Consider the following 17490-nt stretch of genomic DNA (forward strand, 5'->3'; position numbering starts at 1 on the left):
ATTGAGCAGGGACCACAGCGGGGGCGTGGCCAGCCAGAAGTTACTACCGGTTCGGCGACCCACGCCAAATCCTTGCTACCAGCTCATTTGAACCGGTGAGAACCAGCTGAATACCACCACTGCTCTCCTCCCCCTCCCCACTTTATCGTGCAATTGCTAGAACGAAGAGTTGGCTCTCTCCGATTCCGCAATCCGGGACGGCGTGTTTAAATAATCCGTGGGTTTAAATAATGAGATGGTTATTTTCCTGGGAGCCTCCAATATAGGCTACGGGGTTAGATTGGCACAGAATGATTCACTATTGCTTGAACAACGGCTCGGTGGCCTCCCCATTTCCTTCACAGTAGGGGCAGTTTCTCCACCGTACTTGGCTGGCCCATTTTCTTCCTTTGTGTCTGTGTGTGTGAATATGTAAGCAGCCAGAGAACTGCTTGACCGACATTTTAATCCAAGATCCAGGCCATAGTGGATGGCGGGGGGGATGCATAGCTGTTGCTAGAATCCTGGGTGGGGAGGGGGCATAGCTGTCTCTAGCATCTCGATTTTTGGAGAGATGGTTGCTGACTTGATTTCCCCGAGGGTTGCACTCTTTGACGTAGCGGGAAAGGAAGCTGTATCTTGTGAGTGAAGGTCTCTTCAAGTTGTGTCATTCTTCATCTCCTAGGAATTCAGTCCAGTAAGGTTTATGACACGGTGACTTAATCAATTTCCGGTATCAGTTAGAGAGGGAATTTAACGGAGGAGGAGGAGGAGGAGGAGGAGGAGGAGGAGGAGGAGGAGGAGGAGGAGGAGGAGGAAAGTGCTTTGTACGATACCCCACATTTCCTCTGGAGAGACCGGAGCAGCTGCCTCGGACCAGGGCCTCGTTCAGGGTTCCTCAACCTTGGCAACTTGCAAGTTGTGTGGGCTTTGATGGCCAGAATTCCTCGGCCAGCATCCGTGGACTTCAACTCCCAGAATTCCCAGCCAGCTGGAGACTTGGGCCATGCAGGTTGACTGAGGAGTTGAGGTCCATGCATGCTAGCTGGGGAATTCTGGGAGTTGAAATCCACAGGTCTTCAAAGTTGCCAAGGTTGGAGACCTGTGGACCTTGACCTGGACCAGATCAGAACCTCTTGGGCCCTCGAGGAGTGTCTGTTAAGGGCCAACTGCTCTGCCTGGCTTCTCTTCTGTCAAGGCATCCAAGTGATATCCTCCATGACATTCTGTAGCAGGAAGTTCTGGTGCGGCAATGCTTCCTTGAGAACACTTGAGGCCATCTAACTGTGTCCCTCAGAAATGACCAGCCACTGCTTCTCTTTCCCAACCCTGGACCTTTCTCGGTGCATTCTGGATCAGGATCTCACCGCCAAGAAGGAATCAACCCATCGTTTGGCATGGATTTATCATTCACCCCAAACTCCTAGGCGGTGAAATGGCCCCATACGACCTCCTGGTACGGGGAAATGAATTTATTTTCTCCGGCAGAAACGATTTCTCTCTTGAACCTTCTGTCTCTGCCGTGTCCTCTTGCTTGATCCTTTGCTTGGGATTGCAAGATTCTCCCCACTTTTTTATATCCCATCCAGATATCTCCAAACACCCCGTTTTATCTGGTTCCTTTGCGATGAATTTTGACAAACTCACAAGCTTCTCCTGCGTCTTTTTGATTCGCCCTCCCATAAAAGGGGAAAGTAATTTTCCATCTGTCTCTTCCTCCAGATGGACCAACGCAGCTGTGTGCAATTTGGAATTGAGGGGGGGGGGGGAGGCAGAGAGAACAGAAAGAGAACAAAAGAACAACCCCTGCACATAGAACACAAACCCAAATCCACTTTAACTTTATTTCCTTGGCTTTTCGTATTCCTCGGATATAACTTTGGAAGAGCCAGCTATGGCTAGGTTTTACTGGAATTGGGAGGAGGAAAGGAGAGGTGCAAGATTTGCAATCCGTTGGGGGTGAAGGAGCCATCCCCAAAACGTAGGTTTGTGTAGAAAGACATTGTGGGCAGAGGATAAGCCGTTTCCTCGTGAAGGAAACCGGAACGATGTTGATTCCCTCGAGAGCAAAATGCCTTTGGCTCCATTGACTGCAACCCTTTGCAGGCATTAGAAAGTCCCTACTGCTTTTTATAAAACAATATGGCCCTCGTTCTTGCATCTCCCACCCTTCGGACCAGGTGATCTTCCAACATCCCTTAGGACTAGTTTGAAACGGCTGGAGACTTCAATCGATTCCATTCAGGAAAAAACAACAACACCCAAATTCTGCCCCCCTTTTTTAAAGCGTGGCTTAGTGAAGTCGAGTCCAGCTGGGAAGGAGGGGTATCTTTTGCCTCGGTCCACTCTCTCAATCCTTCTGTCCAGAAGGATTGTAATTTTGGAGGAAGGAGACCTGAGGACTTCTCCTCGGTTGGATGTCATGCTAAGGTTAGAAGAATGTAAGCAGTGCCCTGCTGGATTGGAAGTCTGGCCCATCTCATCCAGAAGTCCATTCTCACAGAGGTCAACCAAGGAAGCCCACCAGGCTCTCAGCAATGGCCTTCAGGAGAGGTCCTCCTGCCTGCCCCCAAGGCTAAGACCAGCTGATCCCCAGGATCTCCATGAATTGGCCCAACTCTTCTTTGGAAGTCAGCCAAGCTGGTGGCCAGCACTACTCAGAACCACTCATCCAGCAGTCCTTCCTCCAACAGTTGACCGATCTACTGTGCAAGGAAGCCCACCAGTTTCTCAGCAGATCTCTGTGGCCTCAAAGCTGAAGATCCCCAGGACTTCACGAATTGATCCAACCCTTTTAGAAACCAGCCAAGCCATAACGGTTCCCGGTGGGATCATAAGTTCACACATCCTCTGTCATCCAACACAGTGTGTGTGTGTGTGTGTGGGGTGGAGGGGCGGAGAGAGAGAGACCATTTGAACAAACTAAGTATACAGGAATGGAACCAAATTACTTTTGCAGGACAAAGTGGGTGTCACAGCTTCTATATTGCTTTTTATTAAAAAACAAAATCGGGGGAGAATGTTTTTTTTAAAATTACGGCTCTTACCCTGAGTCATCAAATACAAAGCCATTTATTTCTCTCCTGGTCCCCTTCCTTGCACTGTAGTTGACACTTCTTTATAAAACCGGGCCCCTTAATTGGCGCTAAGGACACGTTTCAAGCGCCAGTGAGCAGAGTGCAATAATTTATTAGTAATAGGTACCTGGGTCAGATTGGCAATTTCCACAGCTTCCTACCATGTCAAAAAGCCATTTTGGAGCTCTGGCGAAGAAAAATATCCCACCTGGCATCTCTTTTTCTCTCACCTCCCTTCTTCCCCTCCCTGATTGCCAGAGGCAGCTTAGTGGGATAATGAGATGACCAAAAATAAAAAAAAAAGTTTTTATCCACCGGTATGATTGTTCAGTGTTGCCTGACAATTTCTGCAGCCGGCTGAGTCATTCTGAGCTTGTGTGATTTGTAAGTTTGTGCCAGGCTTCAAAAAAACAACAACAACAACAAGGGAGAGGTGCAAAGTTACTTCTAAGCAGCTTCCTTTATCGTCCCTCACCTATAGACAGGAGAAGTCTTGGTTGTGAACGACCTGAAAATGGCCCAAACAGCGGGGATGGGAAAGGACTTTCGCAGTTTCCGCTGTGGTGGTGGACTTTCCCGGTCAGCCTTCTCCAGATCTTTGAGTTTGTTGGGATCATCGATGTCACCCAAGGGGGGTTGCTGCAGGAAGAGCGAAGCGGGTCCTTGATTGACTCAACCGTTTGTCGTCTTTCCTTCCCAGGTGACTATTTTGGTATTCTCATGGAGAAGAAGGTGACCTCCTTCCCTTTCAACGTCACAGAGAATCCTATGTACTGGGGCAGCACCTCCATCTATTTCGGATGGTCCCTCATGTAAGTCTTCTTTTTCTCTTGCTTCTTCACCAGGCAAAGAGCTATTTTTCGTTTCATTTTTTGGGGGGTTTTGTTTTGTTTTTGCTATCCACAGCCATAAATGAAAAGAGAGTCATTGCTTGCTCCCTGCTTTGACGTAAAAGGATTGTGACTTTGCTCTTTGAGGAGAGGACGGCTTTCCCCATAAAACACCCCAAATCACAACCCAGGTGGTTCATCTCAATAGAAGGACAGAATTGGAAGGGACCTTGGAGGTCTTCTAGTCCAGCCGCCTGCTCGAGCAGGAGAACCTATCCTATTCTGGACAAATGGCTGTCTGGCCTCTTCTTCAAACCCTTCAGTGTAGCAGCACCCACAACCTCTGGTGGCAAGTTGTTCCACTGGTGGATTGTCCTCCCTGTCAGGAAGTGTCTCCTTAGTTCTAGGTTGCTTAACTTCTTGATCAGTTTCCGTCCTTTGCTTCTTGTCCTGCCTTCAGGGGCTTTGGAGAATAGCTTGACTCCCCCTTCTTGGGGGGCAACCCCTGAGATATTGGAAGACTGCTCTCATGTCTCCCCAGTCCTTCTTTTCACTAGACTAGACGTACCCAATTCCAGCAACGGTTCTTTAGATGTTTTAGTCTCCAGTCCCCTAATCATCTTCGTTGCTCTTCTCTGCACTCTTTCCAGAGTCTCAGCCTTGTGGGGCCCAAAACTGGATGCCGTATTCCAGGAGTGGCCTCCCCAAGGCCTTATCAAGCGGTACTAACACCTCAAACGATCTTGACTCTATCCCTCTGGCACCCTCTCTCGTCTTCCCAAGCTTTGTCCCCTGGGTGGAAGCTGCCAGCCGGGTTGGCAGAGCAGAAATGGGCCCGCCATCCTTGGAAGGAATGACTCGGCTACCTACGGAATCTGTGCAATGCTAGGAAGGCGTCTTAGATCGGGCAGGGAAGGAGATCACTAGATAGTCGCCTGACTTCGGTGGGTTCACACACCCCTTGTCAAAGCCGGGCTGGGGTGAGGCCAGGTGTTCCTCGGAGGAGAGAGAGAGTAAATCAGGATAGCGATGAGGCTTCAGAGCTCCAGCCTGAACGATGCGCTCGCTTTTGCTCAGACACATCTCTGCCGCTTTAATTGGCCACTAAATGAGTGCTGCAATGAGCTGGCAACGGCGCTGAATGGCTCTCCCTAAAGTGGGGGTGAAAAGCAGCCTCCAGCCAAGAAAGCATCAGAGAGGAAGACGGAGAGATCACTCAGCTCCTCAAGGAGAGCTATTTAGGCAGTGATGCAGAAGGCGCTCTTAACGGCCACTTCAGAACTTGAGCAGTGGCCAAGAAACGGTCTCGGAGGGACACAACTCAGCCTGCAAGCTCGCAGCTCTCCTAAGGAGCTGGCGCATAGCATCCTTGTGGCGTCCGGTTCTCAAGGCTCATCTTTTTCTTTTTCCTGGCCTGACCCCTGGCTTTGTGGCAACAGCGGTCTTCTCCCTGCCCTGGGGGGCCGTTTGAAGGACAACGGTCCCTGTCCCAAGATGGCTCTTCCCGTGGAAACTTAAGGCAGCGGTGGGCCTGCATGAGGCTGCTTGGAAAAGAGCCTGCAAATTCTGCCACCTCGAAGTGCCCGTCAGGCTTGGTCTGGCTGGAGGGGTGGGCAGGTGGGCAGGCCACCCGCTCCCCAATTTGGGGGAGGTGTTTGGGGAGATGGAACGGTTTTGTGGAGAAACTGCTAGAGGCCCTCACTTTCCCCTCAATTCCCCCAACCCTCCTGCAGATGTGAATAGGGCCAATTGTTCTCCCTCTGACGGTCTCTCTTTCACACAGACACGCAATGCACACCAACACAGACTGGAAGGGCTCCCAGAAGAGATGTTAACTCCTATTATTCCAGCACCGTCAGGCAAAATCTCTCTGGCTTCTGAAGTTGCCAGATTCCAACCCACTCTGCAAGAGCCTATCTTGGTTTGAATCCAGATCCGTATTTTCCCTCTTCCTGCAGAAAAATCCCATCCTGGTGTCACGAGGGACACATGAGCTGACCCAAGGTCTCTCATTCTCCCCAGGATTAGCCTTCCTCCCTTTAAGCTACCCCTCCAAAGGCTCTGTCAGTCTTTGCAAACATTTTCCCACAGCCTGTGGCATTTCTGGGCACTCTTTCCCCAATGCTGGGGCCTTTGGATCAGGCTTATGGTGAGCCGCTTCCTTTTCCAATGACAAAGTAGACCATCATATCTGGAGAACTTGCAGGGTTTTCAGAGCGTGCCTAACTCTGATGTGTCCATGGGTTTGCAAAAAATAAAATTGAAGCATTAAAGTTTTAAGCCAGCTCAACGGATGGCTCTCTCCATCACTAGCCCTCCCCGCTGCTGATTCAGAGTGAAATGCTGTGATTGTGTTATAAAAGAGGCCTGTCGAGCGGCCACACTCTCCTCTCAGTGGCTACCTCATCCCTGTCTCCATGACATCCAAACACCAAGGCTATTTCCTTCCACTTCACAAGAACATTTTTTGCTATGACCTCATGAAAGGGACGGAGGGAACAGATCAAATTTCCTGGCCTTAAGCTAAACACACCCGGGATAATATTAAAAAAGGCCCAGCAATAAGCATTCTCCTCTTCATATAGGTTGCAAATTTAGGACTGAACTAGACCTGACAATGGGATTTAGTAGCATCAAGTCTTTGAAACAGGTCTAGCAGGGTGAAAAAAATAAATGCATTTAAGAAATGCAACACTTTGGGTTTTTTTAATGGCTACTGATTATGTGCTACTGTAGGGGCCGATATACAAAACAATGCATGGTACCAGTACAAAATTAAGACTTGGAAAAGAGCAGCTGTTTTTTAAAGCCACCTGCCTGTTTTTGGAAAGTCTGGTCCAAAAAATAATTTAAGATTCCTCCCCCCAGAAGTCAAACGTTTCTAAATAAACAGCATTTTAACTGTAGATCTTGGAAACTGTGAGGGTAAGATACAAAGACTTATTTGGCTGACATTCTGATTTCTATTTGCCAAATAAATCTGCAATCCGAATGGTAATTTTTTAAAAGTCAAGTTAAAAGTTCTGCAATGAAGTTTTCCAAGAGGAGGGGAAAAATTTGCAGACAAAACAAGTCAGGTAAGAAAAGTCCAAAAAGAAATGAATTGAGGAAAAAAATGGGTTCCCAAAAGCTCAGATTTGCCTGGATTGGAACAGATGAAAATAGGGAAATATTATATGCAGATGTCGCATGGAATGAGCTTTAGATTGGGAAAAAATCTAAGAGGAACTGGATTTCTCTAATTCCATCTCTTTGAAGAAGACCTGTACATACTCATAAGATTGATGGCAGGTTTGCTCCTCCAGACTGAGACCCCCAAATGGGTTGGGGTGCAATTAGAGCTCCCCACATGCTCCCTGTAGAAAGGGCAGAAATCTGGATCCTATATCTGAAGGACTTCAGGATGGGGCAGGCTGAGCCAAGGAGCTCCAAAAATCAAAGAGGGCCCCAACCTTCAAGCAATGTTTTTTGGAAGAGGTCCCTTCTCCAGGTGCTGGACACCTCATCATTCATGGTTGACCCTCTTCTGCATTTTGCTTATTTGCTGGTTGCCTGAAAGTTGACTGCAACAGCAGCAGGAGGAGGAGGAGGAGGAGGAGGAGGAGGAGGAAAACGGAGCAAGAAAAATGGAGAAGATTTAAGGGCTTCTTTCTCCACTCAGCCCCAAAGGAAAGTTTGAGTGTCCTCTTTTACGCAGCCTTCCTGTTGACAGCTAATTCTTTCCCCTTGAAGAAGAAGAAGAAAATCCATGTTTATTAAGGGGTCTGAACATGAGCTCGCATATGGGCAGAAGCGTGATTAAGGACTAATGACTCAAATCTATAACAGAGCCGTGTTCCAGAAGTTTAACTGAGGCTATTTTAATCTCTCTTCCACTTGCTCTCCTTCCCTCTTTCCCCCCTCAAGAAGCAGCCCCAAAAGGGTCCCCCAAATCGGTCTAGGCTGCGCTCCAAAAGCAATCTGTTTAGAGTGAGGGGAGGGGGGCTCTTGAGGTCCTCCTGATATCATCTCCCTGGAGTCAGACTCAGTAACTCCACCAGAAGATCTCGGTGACTTCATCTCCAGGCGCAGATGAGGTCAGTTTGAGGTTCCAGCAGGCTGGCTAGAAGCTCTTTTGGTGCGTGCAAGAGACCGTCGGTGTTGGGGGAACAAAAACTGGCTAAGGCTCTGCGTTTAACAGAATAAGAGAGAGCTGGAAGGCACCTTGGAGGTCTTCTAGTCCAACCTCTTGCTCAAGCAGGAGACTCCATTTCAGACAACGGACCATAATGGACGCTTCTTAAAACAATCTCCCGTGATGGCGCACCCACAACAGTTTAGCTTCAACCCTCTTCCAGAGCTTGGCTGGAGCTTAAACCTGCAGGCTGGACTCAAACTCAAAGCTAGAAGAAATTCTGATCTGCCGTATTTATTGAAGAACATTAAGAAGCCCTAATAAAAGAATTCCAAAGATTGCTGGGTGCTTCAAGAGAAGGGGGTCTTTAGGGAGTCCATATTTTTGCACGCTTTCTCTGCCCCGTCTGGACAGCCCAGCGGTCTTAAGGAGGACACCGGATTTCCACCAGTTCTTGGCTTTCACAGCACTCAGATTTATGGTCCTGCTGTTCGTCTCCAGTGGTTGTGAACGTCTCACAGCTGGGGCACCTTCTCCTATACAGGTTCCTCAATAGCTATAGGGGGACCCCCTTTTCTTTTGGATTCTTTGGCTTTCATAATTTGGGGAGGGGAAGGAGGCCACCCTTCAGGCCCCTGTCCCTTTTGTGGCTCAATAATTTTTGAAAATCTCAGTCACCTCGGTGTTTGGCTTGTTGGGAGGGAAGGATCCCTGTGGGTGAATTTGACAGAGGAACCAAGGAATGAATCTTTCATCCTCAGACTTCATTTAGATGCGTTGTTGACCGATTCTGTTTTGTGCTCCATAGAGTTAGGCCCTCTGATCTCCACTCCCTGGTGTTTAAATGTCCTCTCTCTCAGCACTTCCCAGTGTGGCATCTGTGAAACTGGACACAGTAACCCACTAAGTTCTGCCTCTCAGCGAGCCCTTCTTAGCTCCTGCTTAGTCACGACCAGTCATTCCTCCTTTGGCCAATGACCCATTTCTTCTGGAGCAGTCAAGTCGGGTTAGAGGGGGCCAAACGGATGAAGGTCTCCCCCCTACACATATTTAAGATTGAGGCAGAAACAATGTCATGAGTTAGTCTTGGCTGAAGAAAGGGGCCAATTACGGGGAGGTGAGATCAAAGCTGGTTGCTTAAACGGTCAAAAGATTGTCTTGGGAAACTGGGTTGATTCCCGGTTAGCCTGCCTGCTTTAGGGTGTCAAATTGGATAAGAACTCATCGCAAACTTACAGCGCTTTCCCACAAGGTTTCACAAATCCTATCTAAGTAGCAATTTTGAGAATTAAAGACAGCCTTTTGTTGGGTGCCTCTTTGGAGATTAGATGGATTGAATGTATTTACTTTTGATCCTATGGAGAGTCTCAGCCCTCCAGGTCATGGTTGTCCCAAAAGTGCTGTTTTCAAGAGGCAGACGGACTTTCTGGTTTTTCTTTGAAGACATTGTGCTTCTCATCCAAGAAGCTTCTTCAGCTCTGACTGGATCCATCCATCCACCATCCAGTCAGAGCTGAAGAAGCTTCTTGGATGAGAAGCAAAATGTCTTCAAAGAAAAACCACTCGCCTCTTGGAAAAAGCACTTTTGGGATTGATCCGTTGGCCGTTCTTCAAAAGCTTTCACTTGAGATTTCCGTCAGACAACAGTAGCCTAACATAAGATATTTCGGGGCCAACTTTCTGAAAAACACCAAGGCAATGTGGAAGACAGCAATGCAGTCTCGTAAGCATAAATAATTAAATCAACACTACTCATTAAATGCCAGATTGAAAGAAAAAATATCACTGCTGGGCACTTTAGAAGGCCAAATGGAAGAGTCTGCTCTTCTTCTAAATTGCCACGTGAGCTGGGACCGGTCGGAGCTTGGAAAGGAGATCTGAGGGTGGGGGGTGGAAGGAGGCCAGGCGCCTCCAGCTCATAGTGTGGCAAGGATTGTCTAATTTGAAAGCCAGACCTGAGCAGTTTACGGGTTTAAAGTTGAATCAGAGGACGTGAAGACCCTCTAGAGGTCCTTCACCATTGCCTGGATTGTCTCAGCACTGCCAGAGGTCCAGTCAAGCAACATCTGGAAGACCATCCAGTTGCCTCCTAAATATGGGGTCCTTGGTGCTCTTGGAGCTTGGTTGTTCTCTAGCAGATGTTTCCCATCTGCAAGAAAGCAATCAGGCTGAGGGAGCACCAAGGACCCCACAGTATTCCTCCTCCTCTCTGCAGATCCCACTCCCTTTTAGTCCTGATGATGCTACCTAGTTGGGTCATGAAACATCTGCCAGAAAACATCCAAGCCCAGAGAACGCCACAGTTCAACCCTGAGCTACAAATACTCTCTCCTATTGGTCTTTCCTAAATAGTCAACCCATCATTCTACCCACCGGCTATCATCTTTCCATCATTTTCCATCACAGAGAGGTAGAGGTCTACAAAGCTTCAGAAGTTGGATGATAAACCAATCTTGGCAGAAAGTTGCCAAGAGGACTAATTGTTATAGGGGGAAAAAAAGATCTGTTGGCCCTGCCTTCATTCTACTGGGCCGTGGTCTTCCTTTGGAGACCCATCTCAGCCTGTTGAGCTTTTGATCATTTCTCATGCCTTTTCTGAGCTCGACCTACATTTTTGCCCTAGATTTGGGGAGATTTCTGCTCCGCTGTAGCCACTCTCCGCCCGCTCCCCATCTTGCATGACCGACTTCTTCAGAGCCGTCATAATTTTCCAGCTTTGTTCTCGTAGCTCCATCTTCACGGAGCCAAATCACATTATTTAACATAGCCAAAGCTGCTGACACCCTCCAAGACTTGATGGAGTTATGACTCAATTAGGTCAGGATAAATATTATTATTATTGTTATTATTATTATTATTATTATTATTATTATTATTATTATTATTGTTGTTGTTGTTGTTATTGTTGTTGTTGTTATTGTTATTGTTATTGTTGTTCTTTTTGTGCAAAGAAGCCAGCAACTTTTTGACCGGGTGACCTAATTAGCTTGTGGGCAGGCAGGTTCCCAGTGCGGGTATTGGGGACGGAGGGGACCCCCGTGTCTCTCTTGCCGACTCCGCCTTCTCTTCTCTTCCCAACTTTTGTGTCTTCCTCTGCTTTTTCCAATCAGGAACGCCAGCCCAGTGGGCCTCGTCCTAACCGTGGTGGTGGCTCTGTGCTACGCAGTTGCTCTGCTGTACGAAGGGTGAGTTGCCTCCATGCGGGATGGAAAAAATAACGATTTCATCATGAGAAAAGGGATGGTGTGTTTCCCCTCCTCCCTCGCTGCCTTCAGTTAACCTACTTGCTGTGTTTTCCCAGCAGATGTAATATAAAGATGATTCAGAGCGGGGGTTTGGTATTATCTACCCTGGTCATCAAATCTACCATTCTTCTCCGGATGTTTTCACTGGCAGATATTTCCATAACCTTCATCCTTGGACAGGCAGGTTGGGGTTGATACAAGTTGTAGTGGGGAACATCTTACTTAGAACAGAGGTTGCCATCTCCTGCTCTCAGAATCCTGTTTTGTAACGTGGTGGCCACGCCTGGAATACTGCGTCCGGTTTTGGTCACCACGTTACCCCAAAAAAAGATGTTGAGACTTTGGAAAAAGTTGCAAAGAAGAGCCACTGAGAGGATTGTAGGCCTGGAGGCCAAAACCTACAATGAACGGTTGGAGGATTTGGGTTTGGCTAGTCTGGAGAAAAGAAGAACTAAGGGAGGGCGGTGGGGTGATAGCACCATTCCAGTGTTTGAGGGGCTGCCCCAAAGAAGAGGAAGGGGTCAATTTATTCTCCAAAGCACCAGAAGGCAGGACAAGAAACAAGGGATGGAAACTGATCAAGGAGAGAAGCAACCTGGAATTGAGGAGAGGAGGACAATGAACCGGTGGAACAGCTTGACTCTAGAAGTTGAAGGTGCTTCATCACTGGAGGCTTTTAAGAAGAGACAGTCACTTGTCTGAAATGGCATAGGATCTCCTGATTGAGCAGTGGGCTGGACTAGAAGACCTCCAAGGTCCCTTCCAGCTCAATTCTGATTCAACCTACATGAGAAAAAAGTCATTCTTAATCTGCCGTAACAGACCTTCCAGCTCAATAGGTTCGGACCCACGTTTGGATTTTTCTCCTATGAAATGATAAACATGTTTTGGGTCAATGAGACTGAGGAATTCTAGAACTTTGGAGAATCAAGGCCATTTCAATGTCAACACCTGAGGTTGTTTTTCAGAGTTTGACTGACAGATGGAGCTGGGTTGGGCCAACCTGGAGCTGATGTTTCATTTGGTCAATTGAAACTCCTGATGGGAACAACCCAGCAGAGAGAACATTTATAACATATATAACAATGCGTGGTCCAACTGTTCCATGAAACCTTGTGTTTTGCAAGTTTCATTGACGTGTCGATGCATTTACCCACACGTACTTAGAATAAGCCTTTCCAGCTGCGCTAATCGTATGCTAGCAGTTATGGATATTTCCAGGTCATTCATTCAGAAGTGATTCATAAAAGGAAGGGGAGGTTTACCTTGAGTTCTTCGGAGCACATGAAGGGCCTTGAGGTAGCTACCCTCTGTGCCTTTCCTTCCATGCCGGCTCAATGCCATCAACCTGAAGAGCGGGGCAAGCTGTGTCCATTGTGTTGTTCACTGTTTATGTTCTAGGATGCTGAGCGTGTTCAACCCTGTTCAACCCTGGACTTGGGTTTAGTTACAGTAGAGGTTCTGCCTTTTGATCAAGCTCAACTGATCAATAACTTCTCACTGATCAAAGGCCAATATTGACGTTGCTCAATAGCGGAACATCAGTCTAACTGATCAAAGAGAGAAGCAACCTAGAACTAAGGAGAAACTGGCTAACAGTGAGGACAGTTAATCAGAAGTTGCCTTCAGAAATCATGGATGCTCCATCCCTGGAGGTTTTTAAGAAGAGACTGGACAGTCACTTGTCTGAGATGGTATATAGGTTCTCCTGATTGAGCAGTGGGCTGGACTAGAAGACCTCCAAGGTCCCTTCCAGCTCTATTCTATTCTAAATCACTAGGCCAGAACAAGCCACCCACGCTCTGTTTCCAGCTGATAGTCCTCCTAGCATCCCAGGTACTCTAGTCCAACAAAAGAGATGGTTGTGGATAGAAAGCAGGTTGCCTGGAGGAAAAATCCCAGAGATGCTTTTTCAAAAGTCTTTGTTTCTCCTTGAAGACATTTCAAGGAAAAAAGAAAGGCCAGTTGTCTTTCAAAAAGCACCTCTGGGCCAACCATGACCTGGATGACTGAGAGTCTCCATAGGTATTTCAAGCATAAATGGTGACTTTCTGTGGTTTCTATGGAAGAGGGTTCCAGGCATTCACCCGAAGGGATTTCGGTAGAGAAGGGAGAATGGAGATCCACCAGAACTTTACACCTGGAGCTCCACCTCCCTCTCAGCATGATAAATTGAGCTTAGAGGTTCAGAGGGTTGGTACTTATGAGTTCCCTCCACTGACAAATGGAACATATATATTTTTTTTCTGCTTACGATCTTTCTTGCATAGTTTTCTCACAGGACACTAGAGAAGGAGGACAGGGGTGGAGATCTCTCTGCCTCACCATTTGTTCTCTTTCGGGTATGATGAACTCTTTGCCCGTGGGAAAAAAGGAAGAACATAGGGCAGCATTTCTCAACTTCAGCAACTTGAAGCTGCCTGGATGTCAGCTGGGGAACGCTGGGAGTCCACACAGCTTAAAGTTGCTAAGGTTGAGAACCTTGATCTAGGCAGGATGAAGAAGACATGGCGAGGGGAGTGGGGCCTGGGAGTATTCACCCCTCTTTTTTCTTGTTCTTCTTCCCACCAAACTCTGGTGCCTGCTGTTCCCTCACCCCATCTCCCATCTCTCTCTCTCCTAGGCCTTTCACCGAAGAGATCTACCGCAAAGCACCGAAGGGTGAATAAGGCCACAGCACCAGTTGCAAAGACCTCCCCGATGCTGGACACAAGAGAGCCAGCCTGCTGGTGGCTCCAAGATGGGACAATTGGATAGGATGAGAGAACTTCAGCCTGACTTCTGTCACGTTCCTCCAACCCCTCGACGACGAATACACAAAACACACAAACAGCTCCCTCCTTTTTTTTTTGTTTCGGTTTGATGGGAACGCCCAACTCCGAAAGGAAAGACTTGACAAGCGCAAGGCCAAGCCAGGCACAGCAAGGGTGCTTTCGAACGCCGTTTCCATTAGCTACGTAATTCTGGGATGTTCTGATTATAGGCTGGAGAGCATCAAAAAAAGGTGGCCCAGGCAGGAGCGGTTGATGTAACTGCAACCACGTGTAGGACACGTACAAAGGGAGAGATTGAAACAATGAAAAAGCACGCATACATTCCTTGACAGGAGAACAAAGCCACGAGGGTGCATAGGCGCTAATGCTGCTTGCCCGTATTTGTGGGTGGGGGGAAGGGATTGGATGCTTCAGTGGGGAGGCATGGACTACCTGTGATCGTGCAGCCTCTGTAGTCATGCAACAGACATGCAACTGGATGAACTGAATTCATCCATTTTCCGGATTAGCGCCATGCCTTAAGGTCATCACCAAAGGGCTGAGATTATTCAGATACGCAAAGCCATAAACAAACCTTAACCATGTTGATCCCAAACCAAGATTAGTGTGTTTTTAGGAAGGCTTGATCTGATATCCTTTAGCATGAGGTGTAATTGGTGCTCTCTGAGGCTTGGTTGTTTTCTTGCCGACGTTTCATGACCCAACTAGGCAACATCATCAACCTGCTAGAAGGGAATGTAGCTTGTGGCAAATTTTGAGCAAACGTTGCTCTTTAAATGAAAATGCGAAGATTCTCTCTGGATAACCAGTGATGTCAGGAAGAAGATTAAAATCCAAGTTCTCCAGAATTTGCTAGAAAACAGTATTTGCATTGTATCTCGTCCAGCTGAAATAGTGCACCCCTTCAAAAGCTGCACCAGATGACTTTTTCAGTTCGGGGGTTTCAGATACACCCCATTTATTGCTATCGCTGCCTTTCCTCTATGTGCTATGATGCCTTGACTTCTGAAAGCACCTTCCTGGCTTCTGGGCCTCACCACAGACTGTGTATTTTCTCAACAAGGTTGGTGGACTTCTGCAGCCAAAGCAACTGTGATTTAGTTTCTGTGATGTTGCAGAGAATGCGAGATATTGAGAGCATATCCCTACAGATATCCGTAAGCCCCAAAGTGTTGCTTTAGCTGCTGTGAGTTTTACTCAGATATGTAGGAATAGGTCAGATTCAGGGGTGCGGTTAGTTAATCTCAAGTGTTCATTTCTGGGAAAGGAACAAAAAAACAGCAGTATTTTTCCCATTGCTTGACTAGTGCAAGAGTTTTGTCACCCATTTTTCACCCTCATTCATGAAGTTCATCTCCCCAAACTTCCCCGGAAGCTCCAAAAACAGCCGTTCTTCGCTGAAGTGAACATCTGATGAACGGATTCTCAGATATGTAGGCCGCTTCTGTGATGGCCTGGATTCGTCACCCACGAAAAGTGCTCCCTTTGTGTCTGTCTAAAGACCCTTGCACCTTCATTTGAGCAACTGGTGGCATCTCCGAAATCCTTTGAAGATCAAAGAATGGAAAGCCATCAGGTGAACTAAGCCCTTTCACAAGATTTTGTCTTTGTGTCCTAGGGTGTTATAAATTCCTTTCTCTTTGTTCTCCGTTACTATCCTTTTTTCCTTCTCCCAGCTATCACAAAAACATTGTAAATTCCTTTCACGTCCCATTGTTTTCCAGTTTTTTTCCAAACGAACTCCAGATACCAACTTCTGAGAATTATATAAATTCCTTCCATCTCCCTCTCTCCCTTATATCCTGTCCTAGCTAAGTTTGGCTTATCTGGCCCAGCAGGAGCTGAAGAAGAGATGGTTTAACCATCATGTTGGACTCGCTATGAGACAAAGCACGTTAGGGCGGTACGTCACACGGATTTTATGTCCTTATTTTTCACTGTGTCCATAATAGTTGCAACTGAAGTACCTTGCAGACAAAATACCATTTCAAAATAAATTTCAAAAGAGAAGCACCACAATCTCCAAGAAAGTTTATTGGTATGCACTCCTTCTTTCCTACATATTGTCTGCTGCCTGTCTTACTTTCTGATCCCTATTATTCATAATGATCTTTCTTGCAAAGGAATATTTATATTTAGAGTCCTTTTCTGTAGCCACTTCTCATGCATGCTGTACCCATAACAACCGAACAAGCAGAAATACGCTGCATTATTCAGGCAACCGTTACCAGACTGTCAATCTGAGTTACAGTAATGGGTTTAAATTTGTTCTTTTATCATGAAGAGGAATTTTCTGGAAGGAAAAAGAATCTGTTGTCTTTCTCGAACTGTTTACAAAGACAGTCCCATTTTTATCTCTTATTTTTTTCTGTTTTATCTCTCTTTACCTCAGCTTTAAAAGAAGATGATTCACATTTTGTTTGCAAGAATGACTGCTCCATTTTTAAACATTTGTCCTTGGCCTCTGTAGCCACCAATTGTACAATCTAACCTATTTTTTTTTCCCCTGTCTATGGCTTGTAAACTGGCAATGTGAAATTTGGTGTCCCTAAGCTTTCAGAGTGGACTTGAAACCCTTCAAAAGTTGATCCCAAATTCTACTTGTTTTATACACGAATGGAGAGGAATTGGGTCATTTTCTTTCCATTTAAATGCAGATGACGTCTCTTTCAATTTTCCTCCTGCCACCAGTAAACCAGCCACAGGCAAAAGGCAGTCTAGTGCCTAGAACAAAATACATTGCCCGTGTCAGATATAAATGCCAACCCACTTTATAAACTCTGTTTTATAAATGAAAGCCATCCCTAAATCTGACGCAATTCAGCTGTTTGGGATGGAGAGCAATTCTTAGTCCTACAAGGTTATGCTCAACCCTAAACCACAAAGAAATACTATTTTGGCTCAACCGGAGGAAACCCAGTTTCTACTATTTAGCCTCCACTGGAGGCTAAACCATACGATGAACGGTTGCAGGAACTGGGCCTGGCTAGTCTAGGGAAGAGAAGGACCAGGGGAGACAGGAGAGCAGACTTCCAATATTTGAGGGGCTGCCACAGAGAGGAGGGGGGGGGGGGGTCAAGCTATTTTTTAAAGCGCCTGTAGGCCAGACAAGGAACAATGGATGAAAACTGAACAAGGAGAGATTCAACCTGGAAATAAGGAGAAACTTTCTGACAGGGAGAACAATCAACCCATGGAATAGAAGTTGCCTTCAGAGGTTGAGGGAGCTTCATCCCTGAAAGCTTTCAGGAAGAGACCGGACTGCCCTCTGTCAGAAATGGTGCAGGGTCTCCTACTTGGGCAGGGGGTTGGACTAGATGACCTACAAGGTCCCTTCCAGCTTTCTTAATCTGTTAATCTGCTGCCATTGTCCATTCTGCCTCTTGTCTCCATCAAAACACGATGCAGCTCCAAATTCTTGCCTAAAGCAGGGCTGCCCAACCTTGGCAACTATAAGACTTACTGAGGGAT

The 17490-nt window shown here is 46.8% G+C and overlaps 1 protein-coding gene across 9 annotated transcripts in view; it reads left to right on the forward strand.

The window, feature by feature from the left end:
* PEMT (phosphatidylethanolamine N-methyltransferase) overlaps positions 1-16032 on the forward strand; it is a 36029-nt gene extending 19997 nt beyond the window's left edge. For 6 of the 9 annotated variants that reach the window (XM_087912847.1, XM_087912844.1, XM_026704398.2 and 3 more), the window contains 3 exons: positions 3757-3868; positions 11111-11185; positions 13869-16032. In XM_087912847.1, coding sequence (XP_087768973.1) covers positions 3757-3868; positions 11111-11185; positions 13869-13914 — 233 coding nt within the window. In that variant the 3' untranslated portion in view covers positions 13915-16032. Of the gene's footprint in view, positions 1-3756; positions 3869-5669; positions 5845-11110; positions 11186-13868 lie in introns of those variants that run through there. The other 3 variants (XM_026704400.2, XM_087912846.1, XM_087912845.1) reach the window with 2 other exon arrangements.
* Positions 16033-17490: the final 1458 nt, after the last annotated feature.

The sequence above is a fragment of the Pseudonaja textilis genome, chromosome 14, assembly GCF_049901715.1.
Source record: "Pseudonaja textilis isolate UNSWEBS1 chromosome 14, rPseTex1.2, whole genome shotgun sequence".
NCBI classification, from domain to species: Eukaryota; Metazoa; Chordata; class Lepidosauria; order Squamata; family Elapidae; genus Pseudonaja; species Pseudonaja textilis.